At 43.0% G+C, this 23,844-nt stretch overlaps 1 protein-coding gene across 2 annotated transcripts; it reads left to right on the top strand.

The window, feature by feature from the left end:
* Nucleotides 1-20,744, top strand: LOC311148440 (plasma membrane calcium-transporting ATPase 1-like; the record flags this gene model as incomplete). Of its 2 annotated transcripts, XM_084185407.1 has the most annotated exons (20): nucleotides 1-199; nucleotides 9,654-9,851; nucleotides 10,542-10,799; nucleotides 11,007-11,132; nucleotides 13,283-13,489; nucleotides 14,501-14,527; nucleotides 15,997-16,146; nucleotides 16,274-16,488; nucleotides 16,590-16,832; nucleotides 17,107-17,348; nucleotides 17,478-17,715; nucleotides 17,973-18,152; nucleotides 18,245-18,332; nucleotides 18,443-18,549; nucleotides 18,687-18,878; nucleotides 19,055-19,268; nucleotides 19,472-19,683; nucleotides 19,784-19,891; nucleotides 20,015-20,203; nucleotides 20,373-20,744. In XM_084185407.1, 20 exons carry the CDS (start codon nucleotides 1-3, stop codon nucleotides 20,742-20,744), a joined length of 3,765 nt encoding a protein of 1,254 aa, XP_084041533.1. The 2 variants fall into 2 exon arrangements, with proteins under 2 accessions (XP_084041533.1, XP_084041534.1); XM_084185408.1 differs by lacking the exon at nucleotides 14,501-14,527.
* Nucleotides 20,745-23,844: the final 3,100 nt, after the last annotated feature.

Raw genomic sequence — 23,844 nt, 5'->3', positions numbered from 1 at the left:
ATGGCCAGCAACTCGTTCCGTGGGTCGAAGCGTGGTAGACATGCACATTCTAACCATGATGTTGGAGATTTCAACTGCTCGCTCAAGGAGCTGCGCTCCCTCATGGAACTCAGGGGACCTGAGGGAATAACTAGAATCCAAGAATGTTACGGAGATGTCCAAGGACTCTGTACCAGACTGAGAACATCACCTATTGATGGTAAATATGCTGCTGACCATCTTGCTTTGTGTCTTTTTGTTCTGTTTTCAGGTCTGGTGCCTGATACACCAATACTCCTATTGCTCATCAAGGCTTAACTCCAATGCAGTGAATTGTAATTTAATTGACAAAAAACCCTAATTTTAGTAATGGACGCATTTAATTAATGAGTTGAATTCTAATTAATATGGTGGCTGAAATGAAAATGACTTCAACCCGACCCACAATAACAAGTTCATGGATACATTTTGAATACAATAACGATTCCATACAGCATGTACAACTGCAAAGCAGAATGATTCTAAATACTGCATTGATTCCATTGGAGTTGTCATGAGTTACACCTGCCACACCAATCTGAAAAGATGTATGCCTTTTAGCACAATGTCTTGTTGAGTTTATTGTATTGAGGGGAACTGGTGTGGGCTAGGATGTGGGCTTTGAGTGGAAGGCACTCTGCAGGGCCCGGCTGTCACTTTTCGACACTTGGGGATAACTCACACTTTTCACACAGTTTGGACTGCTTCAGGGGACAGATGTCAAAGTGTGTTCATGTGGTTTGGATATGTAAGATTCATTGACAGACTGGACTTGTCTTGTGTAGGTCTCAAGGAAAGGAAGGAAAGACTTCGAAATTGAGAATTAACTGATAAACTATTATGAACAGTGTAGCCTGCATAATATTAATACATTCACTTGTAAACATTTATAAGCATTTAAAAGCATTACAACTAATACAAAAATATACAGTATAATTCATAAAGCATTTAAATATGCATTGATACACATTTACTAGCAATATATATTGTCTTATTCATGGACCTTTTTTCCAGCTGTAGGCTGTTGGGAAAGAATAATAATGTAGGAACAGAAACCAGCGTCAAATCCATATGTGGATGGATTGATGTGATGTTAAATATTGTTTGGCTGACACATTCACCATAAAACGTTTCCCAGTTTGATACTGCTATGCTTGTGCTGATGCCCTACTCTGCTCCAATCTACACACGGAACACAGACGCCAAATTGTGACATACCTTAGACTACTACTTCTCTATTGTGCTTCTGCGTAAACAATTTGATGACATTTGTTGAACTCTTAGGGAATTATATTTAGAATGTGATTCTGGATTACAGAACAAATTTCCAATGCTCCCTCACACATCCCTGCTAAAGTATATATATATATATATATATATATATATATATATATATATATATATACACTACATACATACATACATACATGCATATATATATACATATATATACATATATATATACACACACACACACACACACACATATACAGTGAGGGGAAAAAAGTATTTGATCCCCTGCTGATTTTGTAAGTTTTCCCACTGACAAAGACATGATCAGTCTATAATTTTAATGGTAGGTCTATTTGAACAGTGAGAGACAGAATAACAACAAAATAATCCAGAAAAACGCATGTCAAAAATTTTATGAATTTATTTGCATTTTAATGAGGGAAATAAGTATTTGACCCCTCTGCAAAACATGACTTAATACTTGACTTAATACAAAACCCTTGTTGGCAATCACAGAGGTCAGACGTTTCTTGTAGTTGGCCACCAGGTTTGCACACATCTCAGGAGGGATTTTGTTCAACTCCTCTTTGCAGATCTTCTCCAAGTCATTAAGGTTTCGAGGCTGACGTTTGGCAACTCGAACCTTCAGCTCCCTCCACATATTTTCTATGGGATTAAGGTCTGGAGACTGGCTAGGCCACTCCAGGACCTTAATGTGCTTCTTCTTGAGCCACTCCTTTGTTGCCTAGGCCGTGTGTTTTGGGTCATTGTCATGCTGGAATACCCATCCACGACCCATTTTCAGTGCCCTGGCTGAGGGAAGGAGGTTCTCACCCAAGATTTGACGGTATATGGCCCTGTCCATCGTCCCTTTGATGCAGTGAAGTTGTCCTGTCCCCTTAGCAGAAAAACACCCCCAAAGCGTAATGTTTCCACCTCCATGTTTGACGGTGGGGATAGTGTTCTTGGGGTCATAGGCAGCATTCCTCCTCCTCCAAACACGGCGAGTTGAGTTGATGCCAAAGAGCTCCATTTTGGTCTCATCTGACCACAACACTTTCACCCAGTTCTCCTCTGAATCATTCAGATGTTCATTGGCAAACTTCAGACGACCCTGTATATGTGCTTTCTTGAGCAGGGGTACCTTGCGGGCGCTGCAGGATTTCAGTCCTTCACGGCGTAGTGTGTTACCAATTGTTTTCTTGGTGACTATAGTCCCAGCTGCCTTGAGATCATTGACAAGATCCTCCCGTGTAGTTCTGGGCTGATTCCTCACCGTTCTCATGATCATTGCAACTCCACGAGGTGAGATCTTGCATGGAGCCCCAGGCCGAGGGAGATTGATAGCACTTTTGTGTTTCTTCCATTTGCGAATAATCGAACCAACTGTTGTCACCTTCTCACCAAGCTGCTTGGCGATGGTCTTGTAGCCCATTCCAGCCTTGTGTAGGTCTACAATCTTGTCCCTGACATCCTTGGAGAGCTCTTTGGTCTTGGCCATGGTGGAGAGTTTGGAATCTGATTAATTGATTGCTTCTGTGGACAGGTGTCTTTTATACAGGTAACAAACTGAGATTAGGAGCACTCCCTTTAAGATTGTTCTCCTAATCTCAGCTCGTTACCTGTATAAAAGACACCTGGGAGCCAGAAATCTTTCTGATTGAGAGGGGTTGAAATACTTATTTCCCTCATTAAAATGCAAATCAATTTATAACATTTTTGACATGCGTTTTTCTGGATTTTTTTGTTGTTATTCTGTCTCTCACTGTTCAAATTAACCTACCATTAAAATTATAAACTGATCATTTCTTTGTCAGTGGGCAAACGTACAAAATCAGCAGGGGATCAAATACTTTTTTCCCTCACTGTACATATGTTATGATATAGTTCCAAATTCATGTGATAAACATCAATTTTGAAAATGACAAATGAGAGTAAAAGTTGTTACTATCATCATACTTTTAATATATTTTTCTCCACAATTCCGATCTTGTCTCATCGCTACAACTCCCCAACAGGCTCGGGAGGCGAAGGTCTAGTCATGCGTTCTCCAAAACATGACCCACCTAACCTCGCTTCATGACACCCGCCAGTTTAACCTGGAAGCCAGCCGCACCAATGTGTCAGAGGAAACACTGTTCGACTGGCGACCGAGGTCAGCCTGCAGGCGCCCAGCCCACCACAAGGAGTCGCTAGAGCGGGATAAGCCAAGCCAAGTAAAGCCCCCCTGGCCAAACCCGGACAACGCTGGGCCAATTGTGCACCACCCTATGGGACTCCCGATCATGGCCGGTTGTGATACAGTTCGGGATCGAACTGTAGTAACGGTTCTAGCCCTTAGCCCTGACCGGGAGGGAGGCGTGCTCAGGGCTAGGTTTACATCCCTCCTGGAGAGGGCGTCCGCATTGCCGTGCTGGGCCCCCGACCTGGGGATGACAGAGAAAGATAATTGCTGTAATGACAGGAACCAGCAGGTGACACGGTCATTCGTGTCCTTACCTCTTGCCATCCACACAAGGGGGGCATGGTCAGTGATCAGTGTGAACTTCCTCCTGAGGAGGTAATACTTGAGGGTGTCCAGCGCCCACTTCACAGTGAGGCACTCCTTCTCGACAATCGAGTACCTATTCTCCCTCTGGAGGAGCTTCCCGCTGACATACATGATGGGGTGCTCCTCGCCTTCCTGCTCTTGGGACAAGACGGTCCCAACCCCTGTGTCAGACGAGCCTGTCTGGACCAGGAGGTTTTTAGAGAAGTCTGAGGTGATGAGTACCGGGTGCGACCATAGCGCGTCCTTCAGGGCCTGGAACGCCGCCTCTGTGTCCTCCGTTCATTGTACCGTCTGGGATAGGCATGCCTTCGTTATGTCTGTGAGAGGAGAAGCTATTGCGGCAAAGTTAGGCCATTCTGCCTCTTGGTTCGGGGGACCGGCCATTCCATAATGGCGTAAAAAAAAAAATCTTGACCCTTCACATTTCCCCGCCCGATTCGATAGCGCAGGTACTCCACCTCAGCGTAGCCCAGTTTGCAATTGTGGGGGTTCGCGGTCAGCCCCGCATCCCTTAGCGCATTCACCACCGCCTGTAACCTACAGAGATGGGACTCCCAACTGTCGCTATGCACGATTAAATCATCCAAATAAGCAGCAGCGTACTCACGGTGCGGGCGCAGGATGCGGTCCATGAGTCGCTGGATGGTCGCTGGGGCCCCGTGGAGTCCGAAAGGAAGAACCCGGTAGTGGTAAAGCCCCCCCCCCCCCGGGATGGAGAAGGCAGTCTTCTCCCGGGAGGGCACTGCCAGCGGCACCTGCCAGTACCCATTCGTCAGGTCCAGGGTGCTGACGTATCTTGCCTTCCCCAAGCGGTCGATCAGTTTGTTCACCCAGGGCATGGGGTAGGCGCTGAATTTACTGACCTCGTTCAGGCCCCAGAAGTCGTTGAAAGCATACGGTTCCGTGCCGTTTCGGTACCAGCACTATAGGGCTAGACCACTTACTGTGGGACTCCTCCAGTACCCCCATCTCTAGCATTGTCGTCATTCCCGCTGGACCGCCGTCCTCCCGCTTCACGGCTTCGGCTGGTTCCGTCCGAGCCCCCTTCAGCCCCTCGCCTCTCTCTGTGCTTTTCTTCCCCCTCCCCGCGTCCGCTCTCTCTTCGCCTTGGCTCCTTTCAGCAATCCTGGGTGTTCTGGTAGGTTTCTACCGCGGTCAGCAATTCCTCCAAGCTCTGGGGGTTCTGCAGGCTCGCCGCCTTTTTCATCTCGAAGGGGAGGGCCCAAAGGTACCGATCCAGGACGACCTTATCGATTATCGGGAGGGACAGTACGTCGGTCAGTAGCCAGCCCTTGGTAAGGTGCACCAGGTCGCTCATCTGAGCGCGGGGAGAGATGGTGGAGTCAAAGGCCCAGTCGTGGACCAGTTGTGCACAGCGTGCAAGGCTGAATCCATAACGGCTCAGGATCTCGCGTTTGAGTCCCTCATAATTCGCTGCCTGATCAGCGTTCAAGTCGAAGTAGAGGTAGAGTGCCAAAAGACTGGCCCACTTGGGCTTGGGCCATCCTTCCCTCTGCGCCGTCCTCTCGAAGGTGCACAAATACGTCTCCACGTCATCTTCCTCCATTAGCTTGACCAGGAACTGATTCGGGCTAGACTCCTGAGCCATCCCACCCTTCAACTGGGCTACCTCCGCTACCAGTCTGAGGTTTTGTTGGCGCTGCTCCTCCAGCGCTTGCTCCTGGAGAGCCTGTTGCTTCTGCTGGCTGAGGATAAACTGATCCACCAGTTCCTCCATGGTAATCTCCGTATGCTCGACCCCACGGCACCCAAAGCTACAATAAAGATGTTATGAAATTATTATTTTCTCAATTACATGTATTGCTAAAATAAAGGTGAAGGAAATACAGTCAAAACAGCTCGCTCAATCAAGCATGATGGTCTTGTAAGTATAAAAGCTAAGCTTGCTTTCATATAATTAAAAAAAGTTTGAAAAGGTAGTGGAATGGGATTAGTGTAGTGTGGAAGAATCCAATACTTGTATGCGATACAAATCACATTATTGTGGGATCACCTCTTCTAAGAGTATGAATTAGGCTGTTTGAGAAGGTTTGAATCCTAAGCAACCTGCATACACATTGTTTGAAGTACAATAGACCAACATAGCTACTGTAGGAGGTCAAAGCTGTGTGCTGGAAAACCTTGGTAGAGCATGGGTGGAGTAGGCATTGTGGTCCTCCTGAATTTTCTTTCTTTTTCGGCTTCACATCAATGCCTACATCTCAGTTAAAACATGTTTTTTTTATTTTTTTTTTATAGCTATAGGTGAGTGTTCACTGCTGTTGGAGCCAAAGTTCCTTGGTGTTCCATGAGGACAGGGCTTTCCATGCAGTGTCAGATTCTGTCCTTTGACATTTGCCAGGCATTATTTATTCATTCACAATGGCCCTCTCATGCACACTCAATAAACAACTTTAGCATTTTGTCGTCACGCACCATTTCTGACCCACCTACTGAGACATGATTGACATACATAGAGCATTAAAATGTCACAAGCAGCTTGACAACATAGGAAAATCCATTAGACTGACACATAAAGATACACTGCTGCACCACCGCACTATAAATCAATGGCGACAGGTGGGCGCAGATTGATTTACCTTGTGTAATCCCCCTCACCTTAAACGCCCGTGCATGACAGTTGATTGCTCGGTTCAGGACTAATCTCTCATGCTTGTGTAACATTTTTATTCCTCCTTTTTGTTCATTTTTTTATGCTGTGGCAGCTCAAAGCCTGTATGTCTAGCATTATTCAGTGATAGGATGAAGCATAACTGCAGGTGCTTTTCCCCTGAGTTGGAATCTAACCTTTAAGTGTCAGAAGAAGCAAAATAGCTTAGAGGGAATAAGCATAATAACTCAACTCAACTGAGGTCAGAGAAGGCCTAGGCAGCGCTAGATGCAGGCTGCCTTGAGTTACACAAGCAGCCATTTGACCCATTCTGCAGTGATAACGATGGAGTCATCAACTCTCCAGGGGGAATTCAAGATAGGTCATGTCTCATGATATTAGTTCAAAGTAGGGTGATATGGCCTAAAAATCATATCTCCATTTTTTTTCTAACGTATGGGCGATTCACAATTTATATCTAAAAAATTGTTTTATCTAAATACAATTAAAGCTCAAGACACTGCATTTCAAACAGTCAGCAATGATCTAATGAATTCAGGGCTTGTAAAATGATACCTAGGCTAAATATAAGCCTTCCACAACCATCAAACCCACTAATAATGTAACTATTTTATCAAAATAGTTTAAGCAGCTACTTTGCAATAATCACTGATCTGGCTTTCAGGTTTGTTTATGAAAATGCCCTTTTTGTAAAAAAGAAAATATCAGAACTATGCACAATGCACATCCCCACTAATAATGACCAACTTCTGGTAGCAGGCATTATAGAAAGTTAACACAGGTCTCATAAACAACCTCTCAAGCACAAGCCCACATTCTATTGAGTAACCAGATAAATCTTTATATTTATATTTATATAAGTCTAGCCAACTTGGATCTATTTACTAGCTAACAAGGTAGAACAGTTGACCTGTTATGAACACACCCTCCTGTCCGTCTCCAACTGTTTGAACAGCATGCTAGCCTGTCCACTTTGTTTAGATGTTGAAATCAAGTGGCCTACCTGTACACATAAGAAGATGCTTATTTCTCAGAATGAGAATGAGTTGCTAATTCTTTATATAAATGTGTATTTTTATGCTCATTGCACATTTATACAATGACTAGACAGCTACCACTTAACAGTCTGTGGCTAAAATGTTGCTAGCAGAATGTGGTACCACAATGCCGCACGTGACAGAAACTGAGCATTAATTTTCCAGAAACAATGTTAATTGATAGGCTAATAGGGTCACATTTCTGGAGTTGAGACATAAAAAGGCTATTATTAGAAAGGTTAAAGGGACATTTCAAAATGTTTCAACTTCATATTCATCATCTCCAGCACCACCCCAACAGCAACATATGTGAAAATGACGCATTTCTGTTTTGTAGTAAAGAAGATAGAGGAAGATCAGAGTTTCCAGTGCATCATGTGATTTTAACCAATTATGAGGAGGCATTGCCTACTAATTGTCTACTAATTGGTTGATGATGTCAAGGGGGGAGGGGCTTGGTGTATGAGCGGGAAGGTGCACACAGCACAGAAATAGAGACAACCTGAGAACAAGCGGACATGAACTTATAAAAACGTGTATTATTGTAATTATTGCGATACAGGCATTTGGAATTCCGCGCTAAAATCGAATTAATTCGATATATTTCCCAGCCCTAGTTCAAAGAGCAGGAATCTCACTTGACGATTACAATTAAAGTTCATTCTAATGTGCTATTCTCCTGGAGCATCATTTTTGTGTTTTTTTAAACAAATTCAAACAAAATATTTTTCATTGTTTTGTGTAGACCATCTCTCCACACTAGCTGAACTTTCCTGTATTTGTATTCATTCCTCGATTGAAGTTTATTTTGCCCACAAGCAGCAATGCTTATTATTTGAACTGCTAAAACTGACATGGCATGATTGAAAAACTCCAGATGTTCAACAGAGCAATGTCTTTGTTTCACACACCACATTGTTGTCTCTGACCATTACTTTTTAGGTATACTCAGGGCAGAGTTGTAACTTCTATGTCAATAGACAAGACTGTTGTCTCTTGTCCCTTTTACTTGTTATTGTCATAGAGCCACTAGACATCTCTATTAGATCTAATGAGAATATAAGAGGAATAAATAGAGTTTGTTGTGTGACGTCTTTTGCCTGTCCATTTGGCTCAGAGATTAGATTGGTTTGCTTTCTTTATCAGAGGTGCAGAGGTAGAATCACGTAATGGAAATGTAGGTCTTTGTCATAAAACATTGAATCAATGATTAAATGTAAAGAAAAGTACAGTCAATACAATCTCAGTTCCGGTTGCATGATGAAGCACCTTTCAGCGAGAATACGTGTCCATCAAAAAGGTTTTGGTGTGGTTTGGTGTGGTTTCGGTGTGACACCTTCTGTCTGCAAAATAACTTAAATAAATCTTACCAAAGATATTGGAATATTACAGCTCACAGGTGCATCATTAAACAGGATCCCATACTGACTGTTGGTATCTGCATAGTATCTCCGTCATCACATGGACAACGTAAAAAAAAAACGTTTTGAGATACAATCTTACTGCAAGTATTTTGAGTGGTCTTTTTGTGCATGCCAGTGCTATTTTACATACTGCTGAGTCTAGCATGTTGTTTGAGGGCAGATGAGGGCTTTGAATGGCATTGATTTGGCTAGCCTCTTCTGAAGACCCTTGTGATGTAACACTCCATGGGCCGTTTTCATGGACCTCCAACCTTTTGTCAGGTTTAGTCATGAACACAGCCCATGCAGAGCCACCTCAAAGGTCTAAGGCTTCAGGTTAGAAAGCCTCCAAAAAACAAACAACTCTAACTGTTCTTGACAGGTTCTGTTTCTGCTGTTCAGTGTGTGAACATAATGAAAAGTTCAAACAGAAAGGTCTGCATTACTTTGCTCTGAAATGGGAGTTCAACCAGGGGGGAGAGTAAAGCTTTTCTTATATTAATTTTGGCATGCATGTACAAATGATCACCCCGTTGCAGAACTTTCCTGCAATGCCGGAGGTTTAAAAAGGCTTCTGAAGTTTGTAATTTCCCTACAAAAATGTCCATTAATAATAATCCACATGATAATTCACCTTTCCTGTTGCTGCAGTATTATTTTCCTGCTGTAGCAAACTGGCTCAGATTAAGATCCTACATCTGTATCTGATACTGTATGAATTCTAGACAATACAAATGCCATACAGTTGTTAATAATTCCTTTCCCTCCTTCGTCTCTAGGGTTAGGAGGGCATGCTGACGACATCGCCAGAAGGAAAGAGGAGTTTGGACAGAACGTTATACCTCCAAAAAAGCCAAAAACATTTCTTCAATTAGTGTGGGAAGCATTGCAAGATGTGACACTAATCATCCTAGAAGTGGCAGCCATCATTTCATTAGGCCTTTCCTTTTATAGACCTCCAGATGCCGAAAGAGAAAGTAAGTATCTTCTCTAATTTGAAAATGCCTGGTCCTCTAATGGATTAATCACCAGATGATTCATATTTACTCAATCAAATACCAAAAGATCAGATTGCTGCTACTTTTCAACTGTAAACTTCATGCATGCAGTCATACATGCGTCTGGTTTGTGCAGTTGCTGGTAATTGGTTATTGGACGGACACTTGGGAATTCATTGCAGGCCAAAACAAGCAGCTCTAATTTCAGATGGCACTGTGTTGCTGTGTCTTCCCGGGGATGGTCACAATTTTGTTTAACATCAAGTCTCTGACTTTGTTGACCCAAAGAGATATAGTTTGGTACAAAGTGTGAGTATCCTGCCCATTATCTAATCTAATCATAAAGGGATTTACTCTGATACACTTCAATCAATCCATAATCCCATTCCACAAAGGACTTCAGTGGCAGTAGTGGGTAGCCAGTGTACTTCCTGTGATCCAGACAGTGTACTTCCTGTCATATAATCATTGTAGGCTACTTTCTGTGGGACCCTTTGGGTAATGGCCATGCTACCAAAGACAAAATTGACAATGTCATCAGAATGAATGAGCTATTTGTCCTCAATTTAGGGTTAGGCCGAGGCTTAAAAACACAATTCTAGAGGGAATGCGAAGTACTTCTGTCCTTTGTAGCACGTCCAGATAGTGACAACTGTCCCTTTCTTTTAGATTGTGGAAAGGCAGCGGGAGGGGTGGAGGATGAGGGGGAGGCAGACGCGGGCTGGATTGAGGGTGCAGCCATCCTCCTGTCAGTCGTCTGTGTGGTCCTGGTGACAGCGTTCAATGACTGGAGTAAAGAGAAGCAGTTCCGCGGGCTGCAGAGCCGCATCGAACAGGAGCAGAAGTTTACAGTGGTCCGCGGAGGCCAAGTCATCCAGATCCACGTGGCTGAGATCGTAGTCGGCGATGTTGCACAAGTGAAATATGGTATGATCCTGAAAGAAAAATGCCCTTCTGTGTTTATTTGTGTGTGTGTGTGGTGTCCGTGGGCTAGCTTGCATATGTGTGTGTGCCCTAAAACCAAAGAGCATCTTCAATCCTACTTCTTTCCACTACTCTGACTGAATCTTGGGTAAATGAGCTAACTCACCCAGCTGAACAGTCTGATGTTCATGTATGTGTACGTTTTTCCAGGTGACCTTCTTCCTGCTGATGGTGTGCTGATCCAGGGAAATGATTTGAAAATCGATGAAAGCTCTCTAACCGGTGAATCTGACCATGTCAAGAAGACGTTGGACAACGATCCCATGCTGCTGTCAGGTAATGATGAAGAGCCTTCCTCTCTCCATATAATATGGCTGATGTCTAGTTACAGATCCAATATGGATCAAACTGAATAACGCCAAGTGGTATCACTCCCCTTTAAAGCTAGAATCCTTAGATGCTAAGTAAATGTTTGCACTTATAAATTAATGATATATACCCATTGTTGAAAAAATTACTTATAAATGCCTCATGAGCTTAGTTCAGCTGTCGTACCCCATCAGAAGCTTGTTTTACTCCAATGTTTGTCAACAACGTAAATGTAAACAAACACTGTATAGCCTCAAAACATGGTTAGAACTGTACTTTTGATATTATAGATGGTCAGTCCTTGCATCCCTTGCTCGGTCTATGAATTTGAGAGTGGTTACATTTATCCAGGCCCATCCCTCAGCTTTTTACAGAAACATGCCTGGTCCTCTAACGGATTAATCACCAGATGATTCATATTTACTCAGTCAAATACCAAAAGATCAGATTGCTGCTACTTTGCAACTGTAAACTTCGTAAATGTGAACAAACACTGTATAGCCTCAAAACATGGTTAGAACTGTACTTTTGATATCATAGATGGTCAGTCCTTGCATCCCTTGCTCGGTCTATGAATTTGAGAGTGGTTACATTTTTCCAGGCCCATCCCTCAGCTTTTTACAGAAACAGAGGTGGGGTGACCGCTTTGTTATTGTTGTAATTAATGAGGGAGTTCTGTTAATGCCCCGGGCATGTCCCGGGTGAAGCAGGTTAGCGTTGATTGCATTCATTTTGGAACTGGGTTGCCTCCCAGGCGTAAGCCAGGTACCCTCGTTCTGGACAACGGTGAAGTTGGCTCAAAACAAAAGTTACATAGTTTTAAGCATGTGGAGTAATGAGTAGGATTCTGTGTTTTCACATGCAAACATGATTGATTTTGATAAACAGGCTTTATCTGCCTTCTCAATGAAAAGTAGTTTGAAAATTCGAACATATATTTTATGGTTTCTGAACGATGCATCATCCTGTCTTGTTGACAACAGATTACTGTTCGATTTGAGATGCGCGCTCCTCCCTCACCGCTTTTGCCCATTCACGTCATGGGCCATAGCCCCGTGCACTTAAAGATGCAGTCGTGAGCACTACTTATATAAGTAGTGAAATTATACAAAACCTTTGGAGCATCACTTTAATCAAACTTCCTCAAGGATTGTAGCTTTAAGGCTTGACTGCCACTGCACAACACGACCACATGGGTCTCCCTGTTTGTAGAATACTACTCTCCCTAAGAGATGATAATGGATTAAGGCACTTATTTTTCTCCCTTGAAATACTGTAGTCGCTGTGGCACTGGCAGGCACCCCAACAAAAAGTTAATGAATGGGGATGTAGGTGATGGAATTACATTTACATTTTAGTCATTTAGCAGACGCTCTTATCCAGAGTGACCTACAGTTAGTGAGTGCATACATTTTAATTTTTTGTATATATTATTTTTTTATATATATATTTTTTTCATACCCCCGTGGGAATGGACCATCTGATTTTCCATTGTGGCTTTTCTTTATTTAATTTTTATAAAAATGAATTTATTTCCAATTCAGCCTCCCTATGTAACCTCTGTTCCTACTCAAGCAGAGAATAACAACATTACTACTCATGTTTATCATGACCCAAGTAGCCGGGCATATATTATTACTGTGGGAGAGGCTATAAGGACACAGCTGACTCTTAAACCGACTAGCCAAAACTTAAAACTGGCCCTTACCTTAACCTTAGCCAAACCCTTATCACTGACCCTAACCCTTACCCTACCTCGTAACCCTAAACTTAACCTAATTTTAATAAATTCTGAAATTAAATATCTGTTTAGGGCGTCAGGCGTGCCCTCATAGCCTTTTCCTATTACTGTCAATCACTCTTCTTAAGAGCTCTTAGGAGTCAACAGCTACTTGAAACAGCATGATCTCTCTATTCCTGCATAGATACTGTTAGGCCATACAAGTTTATTTACATATTTAATTAAATATTTAACAGATGCCCCTCTTCACTTATCTCAGAAATGTAATACAAATCGGAAAAATGACCATCCCATTTTAGTTGGAGAGATTCCATTGTTTAGGTTCCTGCGATCATGTCTGTCCATGTCTGTCCATGTCTGTCTTTTTCTTCGTCAGGTACCCACGTCATGGAAGGTTCTGGGAAGATACTGATCACAGCAGTAGGTGTCAACTCCCAGACCGGCATCATTTTCACACTGCTTGGAGCCGAAGAAGACGAAGATGACGATGAGGACGAAAAGGCAGAGAAGGAAAGAAAAAAGAGGGAGAAAGAGGAGAAGAAGAAAGAGGAGAAGGAGAAGAAGGACAAACTGGACAAGAAAAGTATGTTGACCTGAACTGTCCTTTCATAGCCATCTGTCACTAAACGTGTCATGCAAACCCTCTCACCTCTGTCCATTGTATTAACTGTTATGTATAGACCTACTTGCTTTTGATTGAAACTCACCATAGGAGTAAACGTAAAATGGAATTGTTTTGAAAAACCCTGTCCAACAAGTGTTATTCCATTATGCTATCCTTAATCCTATAAGGCATACTCTTGCTACATTTTGCCAGTGGCATGACATAAAGCTATTTGCTTCCATAGAGGGGGTGTCAGACAAGGTTATTCATTCTTTATTAACTGAAGTGGTCGATGAATCATGAGAGTTTTTGGTTTTGGGTCATCTATTAAAATGCCTGAAAAGGTTTCAACCATCTTGAATGATAAGATGTGTCTGCCAATGGTGTGTGAGTGACATGCACATTCAACTTTTCCACTCAGATGCTGGGCCAATGATAAAAACACTATGAATAAACAAAGTTCCCACATTACACCACAATACACAGACCGAGTTTCTATAGCTGAATTGTGGTGCAGGTTAATAACAGCATGTGGGAGCACTATAGAATATGCAGACTCAGTTGGTTAACATCTCAGTTGGTTAACATCCTAGTTGCTTAACTGGCTGTAGTTGGGTCAGTTGGACCATGAACCTCTCCTGCTACACCCAGGCTAACAACAGTTACTGCCTGTGAATTAAACAACATGGTCCTTAGCTTCCTGCCAAGAGTGTTAGGGGAGCATTGTGTTTAAGTTTGTAATCCCAGTATCATTGATCAGGGGATTCTCATAGTGAGGGAGAACAGTATTAGGGAGTTGAGACAGGAATGCATGTCAGAGCATTCACACCTCTTAGTTTCCAATGCGATGTGTAAGGGCTAGCCGTCAAGGAAACTCACATCCAAGGGAACATATTACAACTAGAAGTGTTTTGCCACTCTGCAAAAGTGAGAAGCTGTTTGCTGATGTGTAAATGGACAAGTTATTAAGTCATTTATTTGTCTCCACAGATAAAAAGGAGGAGAAAAACAAGAAAGGTAGGTTTGTTATTGTGTGTTATATCTATATTGAACCATATAGTTTTTATTTGTGTGCACTTCACGACCATGGTGTGTTTATACTGAGTACTGTCTAGTTTGGTTTGTGTGTTTATATAGAATCTGTATGGTCTGGTCTGCGTGAGGTGTGTAAAGTCTGAGTTAGGCCTCGCTACCAATCGCTCCAGCCGCCGGTGCGGCCCTGTGTGTCCCTGAGGGCATATGGTAATGTGTATGTCCCTGGGGTTCGAGCAGCAGGTGCTCTTGACTCCGCTCATGGTGATTAGGACCAAGGAGATTACAGCTCTTAATCTCAGCAGCTGCTTTCCCCCTCTGCTTTTCTTCCTTTAGCTAACAACCTGTGCTTTTTTCGGATCAGCACACCTAAACACTCACACACACGCGCGCTCACTCACACATTTGCCTGGATGAACAATGTCCCTTTACTTCACTTACTAACGTGTTGAGTATTTAAGGTTCTAGTGCGTGTGTGTTTGTACAATTACAGAACGTGGGCATGTTTTGGGATGATGGTAGTTGGATTGGCTTGTAGAGAATCTCAGCCAAGAAAGAGCAATAATCCCCAGACTAGGATTAAAGACTGTGAGCCAAACACCATAGTGTCACTGTGGTGTATTACATAGAATAGCACCCCCTATCCATTTCCATGCAGTATCAACAACCCCTGCCATCCAACTATGAATGCTTACACATCAATATACTATTTTGTTTCCCCCATTTTAATTATTTGTTAATTGGATGCATCAGCAATTCTTATTACAATTATTGTATTATGAGGTGCTCATGTTTGCTAATGTTTGCCTTTTTATCTAATATATCTGGTAAAAATAAAGAGAGAACTGAAGGGAATGTTACAGTATTGATAGTGTAGAAATAGTTTTATCCTGGTTTTTAGTGCCTTATGCCTTACCTTATGCCTTACACTCAGGGAGTATAATTACTCGGGCAGATAGTTACTCAAGGAGTATTGTTAGTTACTAAGGGAGTCTAGTTACTCAGGGCGTATAGTTAGTTACTCAGGGACTATAGTTAGTTACTCAGGGAGTCTAGTTATTCAGGGAGTATAGTTAGTTACTCAGGGACTATAGTTAGTTACTAAGGGAGTCTAGTTATTCAGGGAGTATAGTTAGTTACTCAGGGACTATAGTTAGTTACTAAGGGAGTCTAGTTATTCAGGGAGTATTGTTAGTTACTCAGGGAGAATAGTTAGTTACTCAGGGAGAATAGTTAGATACTTGGGGCATATAGTTAGTTACTCATGGAGTATAGTTAGTTACTCAGAGAGCATAGTTACTCAGTGAGTATAGTTTCTCACAGAGTATAGTTATTCAGGGAGTATAGTTATACATTTGTCATCTCTGTTGTGAATTAGATGTGAACCCGATGTTTCCCAAAATGTCTCTATTTCAACTTAATGTCATTTGAACCCATCCTCTCAACTCCCTCAGGTAAGTCCAAGGGTGGTGCAGGCGTGGAGATGCAGCCCCTAAACAGTGACGATGGAGGAGAGGAGAAGAAGAAAGCCAACCTACCAAAGAAGGAGAAGTCTGTGCTCCAGGGGAAGTTGACCAAATTAGCGGTACAGATCGGCAAAGCAGGTAAGACCATCACAAGGGAAGCCCTCTATTTCAGCCAAGCAAAATTTGGAATTGTGAAAGTGTGTTTGATTTCCACAGCAGATTTTCCTCTTTCATTGTGTTCACTTCTATCCTTTCCCCTGTCCAGGCCTGTTCATGTCGGGATTGACAGTAATCATCCTGATAACTCTGTTTATGGTGGACACTTTCTGGATCCAGGGCCTACCATGGGTCGCAGACTGCACACCCATCTACATTCAGTTCTGCGTCAAGTTCTTCATAATTGGCGTAACTGTGCTAGTGGTGGCCGTGCCCGAAGGTCTCCCCCTGGCCGTCACCATCTCATTGGCCTACTCTGTCAAAGTAGGTATCACTACTATGTTACTACAGTATGTATAATTCAGACAGTAGTAATTAAGAAACACATAGCCAGATCACAAATAATAACCTCCTCTCTTCCTTAGAAAATGATGAAAGACAACAACCTGGTGAGGCACCTGGATGCCTGTGAAACCATGGGCAACGCCACAGCCATCTGCTCTGACAAAACGGGGACATTAACCATGAACAGGATGACCGTGGTCCAGGCTTATCTGGGAGACAGGCACTACAGGGTGGTTCCTGAGCCTGACCTCATCCCAGGCAAAGTCTTGGACCTGCTCATTATGGGCATCGGAGTCAACTGTGCTTACACTTCCAAGATCATGGTAAGTGAAAATATTTCACTCTGAGTTTAGGTTTTCAACTCTGGCAAACAGAACACAAAATAGATTTGCAATAAAGCTCTTTTCATGGCAATCTTTTATTGACATCTGAGCAAATACATTGAGTGCCAGAGCCAAATCCTCTTGAGATCTGGGTACTCAGACTTTCATTTCGATCACGCATTGATATCAATGTGAAATATTTGTAAAGCATTTCATTTATGTTAGCTGATTTGAAGTTTGGAACTGACCTTAACGTGTAAATGGTTTGTCTCAGTCTCCTGAGAAGGAGGGTGGGCTGCCCCGCCAAGTGGGCAACAAGACCGAATGTGCCTTGCTGGGCTTTGTCTTGGATCTGAGACGGGACTATATGACCATCCGCAATGAGATCCCAGAGGAGAAGCTCTTCAAGGTCTACACCTTCAACTCAGTCAGGAAGTCCATGAGCACTGTGCTGAAGAACGCAGATGGGAGCTACCGCATGTTCAGCAAAGGAGCATCAGAGATCCTCCTGAAGAAGTAGGCCGGCACTTTCAGTTTTTCCCTTTCGTGCAAATTAACTCAATATATTAACTTGCCCAGTATTATTTGTCAGAAACCTAATATAAATATAAATTTAATATAAATCCCCTCTTTATCTCAACGCAGGTGTTGTAAGATCATGACAGCGAACGGGGAGGCTAAGGTCTTCAAGCCCAGGGACAGAGACGACGTGGTGAAGAAGGTGATCGAGCCCATGGCCTCCGAGGGCCTCAGGACCATCTGCCTGGCCTACAGGGACTTCCCCCTGGCCGACGGCGAGCCTGACTGGGACAACGAAACTGACATCCTCACCGGCCTCACCTGTTTGTGTGTGGTGGGCATCGAGGACCCCGTACGGCCAGAGGTAAAAGGGCCAGTGGAGCCCAAACAAGGTCCTTGTTGCAAAGGTCCAATTAATTCAAGGAGATAGATGTTTGTGGTGTGAATAGCACCCCCTATCCATTGTGCCATAACCCTCAACAATGTACATGTATAATCACCCTGAAGAGGAAAGCAGGTGTTTGTGAGTGTGTCTCTGGGGCGTTGGATTATAAGCAAAACACACATTTCCATACTCGGAAGACAAAAAATTGACAATAAGGTATTCTTCTTCCACCCTAGGTCCCTGACGCCATTAAGAGGTGTCAGCGCGCTGGCATCACGGTGCGCATGGTCACAGGGGACAACATCAACACGGCTCGGGCCATCGCTAGCAAGTGTGGCATACTGCAGCCCGGAGAGGACTTCCTCTGTATAGACGGCAAAGAGTTCAACCGACGAATAAGAAACGAACTGGGAGAGGTAATATTCCTCTCGTCCTCTCACAAAATGGAACTGTTTCTGTTAAAAATAATTGGGATGATAGAGTAACCCAAGGAACTGTCTACTTCCAGATTGAGCAGGAGCGCATTGATAAGATTTGGCCCAAACTCCGTGTGCTTGCAAGATCCTCACCCACTGACAAACATACCTTAGTGAAAGGTATGTTTGGGGGTTATTTTTTCCATTTATCCCTATCTTTGGAAAGTTACAGATAAATGTTTAGGTCTCACATTATTATCTAAAGAGATGATGCTTGCCTCTGTTCACAGGTATAATGGATAGCACTGTACTAGAACCAAGGCAAGTTGTTGCTGTAACAGGAGATGGTACTAATGACGGCCCTGCCTTGAAGAAAGCTGATGTTGGATTTGCCATGGTATAGTATTATTATACTCCAAGATCTGGCACATGTTATATCCCATCAATATTCCATGAGTAGGTTCTCTCTCTGATTCAATCAGACGGGTACTTTTGGTGCTGTGACTAATACGCTGTGACATGATGTGCCCACAGGGCATTGCAGGCACGGACGTGGCCAAAGAGGCCTCAGACATCATCCTGACAGACGACAACTTCAGCAGCATCGTGAAGGCGGTGATGTGGGGGCGGAACGTCTACGATAGCATCTCCAAGTTCCTCCAGTTCCAGCTGACGGTTAATGTGGTGGCTGTCATCGTGGCCTTTACCGGAGCCTGCATCACACAGGTGAGACACTCTCTATTTCTGTCATGTCCATCCTTCCCATCTTGCCTTTCTGCTTGTAAAGGTGAGGCATAGAGAGAGTCTAACTGCCTATAGGGAGTTTTTATTACCTACTCCACAAGTTACAACTGTCTTTGAAAAGTGGAGAGCTATACATAACTCAAACTACATCTCCCCAGGACTCTCCTCTCAAAGCTGTCCAGATGCTGTGGGTGAACCTGATCATGGACACCTTTGCCTCGCTGGCCCTGGCCACTGAACCCCCAACCGAGTCTCTCCTGCTGAGGAAGCCGTACGGCCGCAACAAGCCCCTCATCTCTCGAACCATGATGAAGAACATCCTGGGCCACGCCGTCTACCAGCTCACCATCATCTTCACTCTGCTGTTCGCCGGTGAGTACCACCTGGGGGTCAATTCAGTTAGTCATGCCAATTGGACATTGACATAAAAATGTATGTATTTTTCTTCTCTCTATGGAATCCAACTTTGTTCTTGATAAAATTATGAAAGCAAATGTATTGGATTACGTGATCCGTACTGCTGGTCTCCAGTGGGCCTTGTCAGTATGCACTGCATCTGTATGTTGCCACCACAGGGGAGCAGATGTTCGACATTGACAGTGGGAGGTACGCGCCACTCCACGCCCCTCCCTCAGAACATTACACAATTGTCTTCAACACCTTCGTCATGATGCAACTCTTCAACGAGATCAACGCCCGCAAGATCCACGGCGAGCGCAACGTCTTTGACGGCATCTTCAAAAACATGATCTTCTGCTCCATTGTGTTCGGAACGTTCATCATCCAGGTGAGCAGCATTCAGATCCATATAGGATATTCACACAGGGGATTTCATATTGGACAGAAAGTAACATTGCTCTCCAATCACCCTGTGTTTTGTCATCCAGATTGTGATTGTGCAGTTTGGAGGGAAACCTTTCAGCTGTGTGGGCCTCACCATAGACCAGTGGCTCTGGTGTGTCTTCTTGGGCTTTGGATGTCTTCTGTGGGGCCAGGTGAGCTTCTTGCAGGTTTCTAATGTCCTTCAAAGTCCCTGTGATCTACTTGCCTGTTATGAAGTGACCAAAAAAGTTTTGTCACAAATGAGTTCAACATTTGAGTTTGTGTCTCATTTATAGGTGGTCACCACTGTCCCCACCAGCCGTCTGAAGTTCCTGAAGTCTGCAGGCCATGGCACGCAGCAGGAGGAGATCCCTGAGGAGGAGCTGGAGGAGATGGAGGACCTGGACGAGATCGACCACGCTGAGATGGAGATGAGGAGGGGACAGGTGCTCTGGTGCAGAGGTCTAGGCAGGATCCAGACTCAGGTATGTATGGTCAACTCACTATTTAAATCTCAGCTCACAATCATCCGTCAGCTTTACACCAAACCATAGCTACCATTGGCCTGGACACAAACTCAGGATTGTGCTTTATTAACTTTCGTTGGGGTCTCAATACTCATATTTTGACTGTCTTTGTCCCCAAACTGTCCAGATCCGCGTAGTGAATGCCTTCCGAGACACTATGTCCCCTTACGAGGGCCTGGAGACCCCGGAGTCCCGCAACTCCATCCACAACTTCATGAACACCCCGGAGTTCCGGATAGAAGACTCACAGCCGCAGATCCCGCTCATCGACGACACAGAGGGGGAGGATGATGCTCCCACCAAGCGCAACGCTGCACAGACTCTGCCCCCACACTCCACGCTGGCCACCCTCCCGTCCTCGCCCAACCAGAACAATAACGCTGTGGACAGGGTCATCCCCCTCCACAAGGACAGCCCAAAGATTAGCGGGTATCCTGAGAGTGCCGTGCTTCCGGCGTGCCCTGGGAGCCCGCTGAACAGCCTGGAGACCTCCCTCTGAGCTGGGCTCTAGTACCAGTAATGGCCCACTGACCTCAGCCCACTTAACAATACCAAGACGTGGGGAGAGGGGGCTTCTAGAAGTTTTGGTTTGGACTGGAATGGAGGACATCAGATATTTAAGATTTTAGGGTCTTGTATCGAGAGAGAGGTGCACATTTTGATTGAAAGAATTATAGACTACGCTTAAAAATAAGTAATTGAATGAACAGGGAGGCTGGGATGCATTGCTGTACATCAGCAGTACTTCTAAAGAATTAATGCATTGGCTATGTATATTTTTAAGATTTCATTCATGTTGTGAAAGCAGACCTGTTTACACGTTTGTGAAACTTTGATTGTCCGTGAAAGACCTATGTAATAACATGTACAACGTGGGGCTGTGAAATTAAAAATATATATACTGTATTTTAGATATTGCTGTCTTTTAGGAGAAAACACGTTTCTATTGAAACTGAACTATTTTGCCTGCAAGTTCTATTTGGTATGTATTTTTCTAGGTACATAGACATTTCTAGCACAATAAGAAGACTTGTGTAGAAACTTGTGTAAGAAAGTGGTTTTATGGTCTATTAGGAGAGGTTAGGATAACTGGAAAACGGCCACAAATATCCATGTACACAATTCCACACTGTAAATATTCACTCTGTTCCCAAATCATTCCAAAACGTCATGTTTACTAGAAAGTGGAACTTCTATTTGTGTCACTAGTGCTTTACATCTAGACCACAGATGATAAGCACCGACTTCATGGAAAGGCTCATTATGAATCAAGGATACTATACATACTGTACATGACAGACAACGAGGGGAGAAACCAGTTACTGTTTCAAATGTGTCTGTAGAGATAATTATGTAAAGCGAGTGTATTGTTGGTTTTAAGTCATAAAAAAAAAAATATCAGGAGTAGGTTGTTGTCTGATCAAAAACCACCTAATTCAAAGACGTTCAATGTGTTGAATGGTTTTGATGACCTGGGTTGTATTTCACAAAATAGGATCAATGGGTTTGCCCAGCTAACTGATATAACTTGATTCTCCACATCATTAACATGTACAGTGAGTTGATAAAGTAATCCCTACCCATTGATGCCCATTTCAATTTGACCTCTCCCGTGAACTGACTACCATATTGATTCTGCTTTGTGAAATACCCTCCAGGAAACATATAAACTACTCAAGACACAGGGGATGAGACTCTCAGCACAGAGTACTTTACTGCACTAAACCTCCTTCAGGGAGACTTGATATTTTGTCAAATATAGCCTAGCTTTGTATCTTCTTCGAGAAAACTAAGTAGTTTTCATCCCTCACAAAAGTCAGGGTATCATCATTTGGGAGACAGGATTGAAAAGGACTCAAAACAGAGTTTGTTTTTTGGCAAGCCTACAGTAAAAACACAATTTATCTCATTGGAAATAGCCTACATGTTTACCCAGTGAATTGCTTTTGGTTGACAGGATTGTAGCGTCCTGTGTCATTGGGTGCTATTCAAACAAACACAGAAACCAAAAAACCTGGAATGCCAAACCAAAAAACGTGGTCCTGGGGTGTGGAGATGGTTCTGTTACATTTTCACAGTACAGGACCAATTCTATGTTTCTGGAATCCAGGTTCCATATCCATAAATCATCTCAGAGTAGGAGTCCTGATCTAGGATCTGTCCATATTATCTTGATCATTATGATCTAAAAGGTCCAACTGATCCTAGATCAGCACTCCCACTCTGAGATGCTTTGTGGATACTGGCCCAGGTCAGGGTCTCAGTTAATTTGATGACATATTTACTTGGGATTTCTTCCCTGTATTGCAATTACAAACTTCATCTAAAGACAGTAAGAAGAAAGAAGGTATAAATCCCAATCCAATGGAAGTACTGTAGGTGGTAAAAAATGAAGAAAGATTACATAGGCAACTTTTGTTTGTTTCTCTGTAGTTTCATTCCACATTGGGAATGAATGTTTATCCACCTCTTTAAGGATTTTTTTTTAAATCTCAATATTTGGTAATAAAGTACTTTGTGTCTGTTTATTTTGAGCAGTGTAAATGGTTGTTGTGGTCGATATTCATTTTTTAAACTTGTTGAGTAATGTGTATGGTTTTTGAAAATAAAATATGAATATTTAGCTTACCTAAATGGTTTTGAATCTGTCCTCTATATTTTTCACTTTTTCTCAACATTCAGTCATTGTTGCAACACTCAGTTCATTGAAAAAGGCTATTGAATTTGGCCATCAGTATCTCTGAAAAAATCCACACCACACCATATAGGCCAACTGGTATCTGGTTATCCCTGTTGTTTGCAATGCTAGTATTATAATAGTCTATTATTGAAAAAGTACCCAATTGTCATACCTGAGTTTAAGTGAAATTCCTTAACAGAAAATGACTCACGTAAAAGCAAAAAATCCCTCATTAAATGTAGAATTTTGGGATTGTAATTTCAGAAAATGTCCATAATATATATGCAGTAATAGTGGAATGATAGTGTTTCACAATATTTTTCACACAAGAAAACACACATTTTGGGCCAATACAAAATCGCATTCTAAAATGCAGACTTTCTGACAACAAAAGCCAGGCCAGAGATGGGAAAACTGCACCCTCCCTCTCTTATATTGGCATCACTAAAAAGTGTGGTCATCTCCTTGAGCACAACGAACAATGGCAGACTGGCTGCTAAAATTCTACACTCTTCAATTTCAGTTATGTGAGAAAAAAAGCACTGAATAGTTTAGGGAATCATTGTACCATCTAAATTGCTGTGAAATATATTTTCTATAACACAAAATATCGTTTTTACGGCTGTTTGAAGTTGGTGGAAAAAAACAGAAAGTAAAATAGGCCCCAGCCTGGTCCATGCTCTTTGGAATCCTTAGGACATAACCACCATGGTCCATGCTATCCTGGATCCTTGGGATGTCGGATAGCACTAACCTCTCCACCTTGTTGCGGGGAAATGGGATGCGGGAGAGTTGTTTATATTCAGCCTAAGTGTTGTTGCAATTCCCTTTTGGTTTTGTTTTGACATTTTAGTCATTTAGCAGACGCTCTTATCCACACCGACTTATATTAGAGTGCATACATTTTTCATATATATAT

Source organism: Coregonus lavaretus (assembly GCF_964263955.1).
Source record: "Coregonus lavaretus genome assembly, chromosome: 21".
NCBI lineage: Eukaryota > Metazoa > Chordata > Actinopteri > Salmoniformes > Salmonidae > Coregonus > Coregonus lavaretus.
This window is presented reverse-complemented; position numbering and strand designations above follow the sequence as displayed.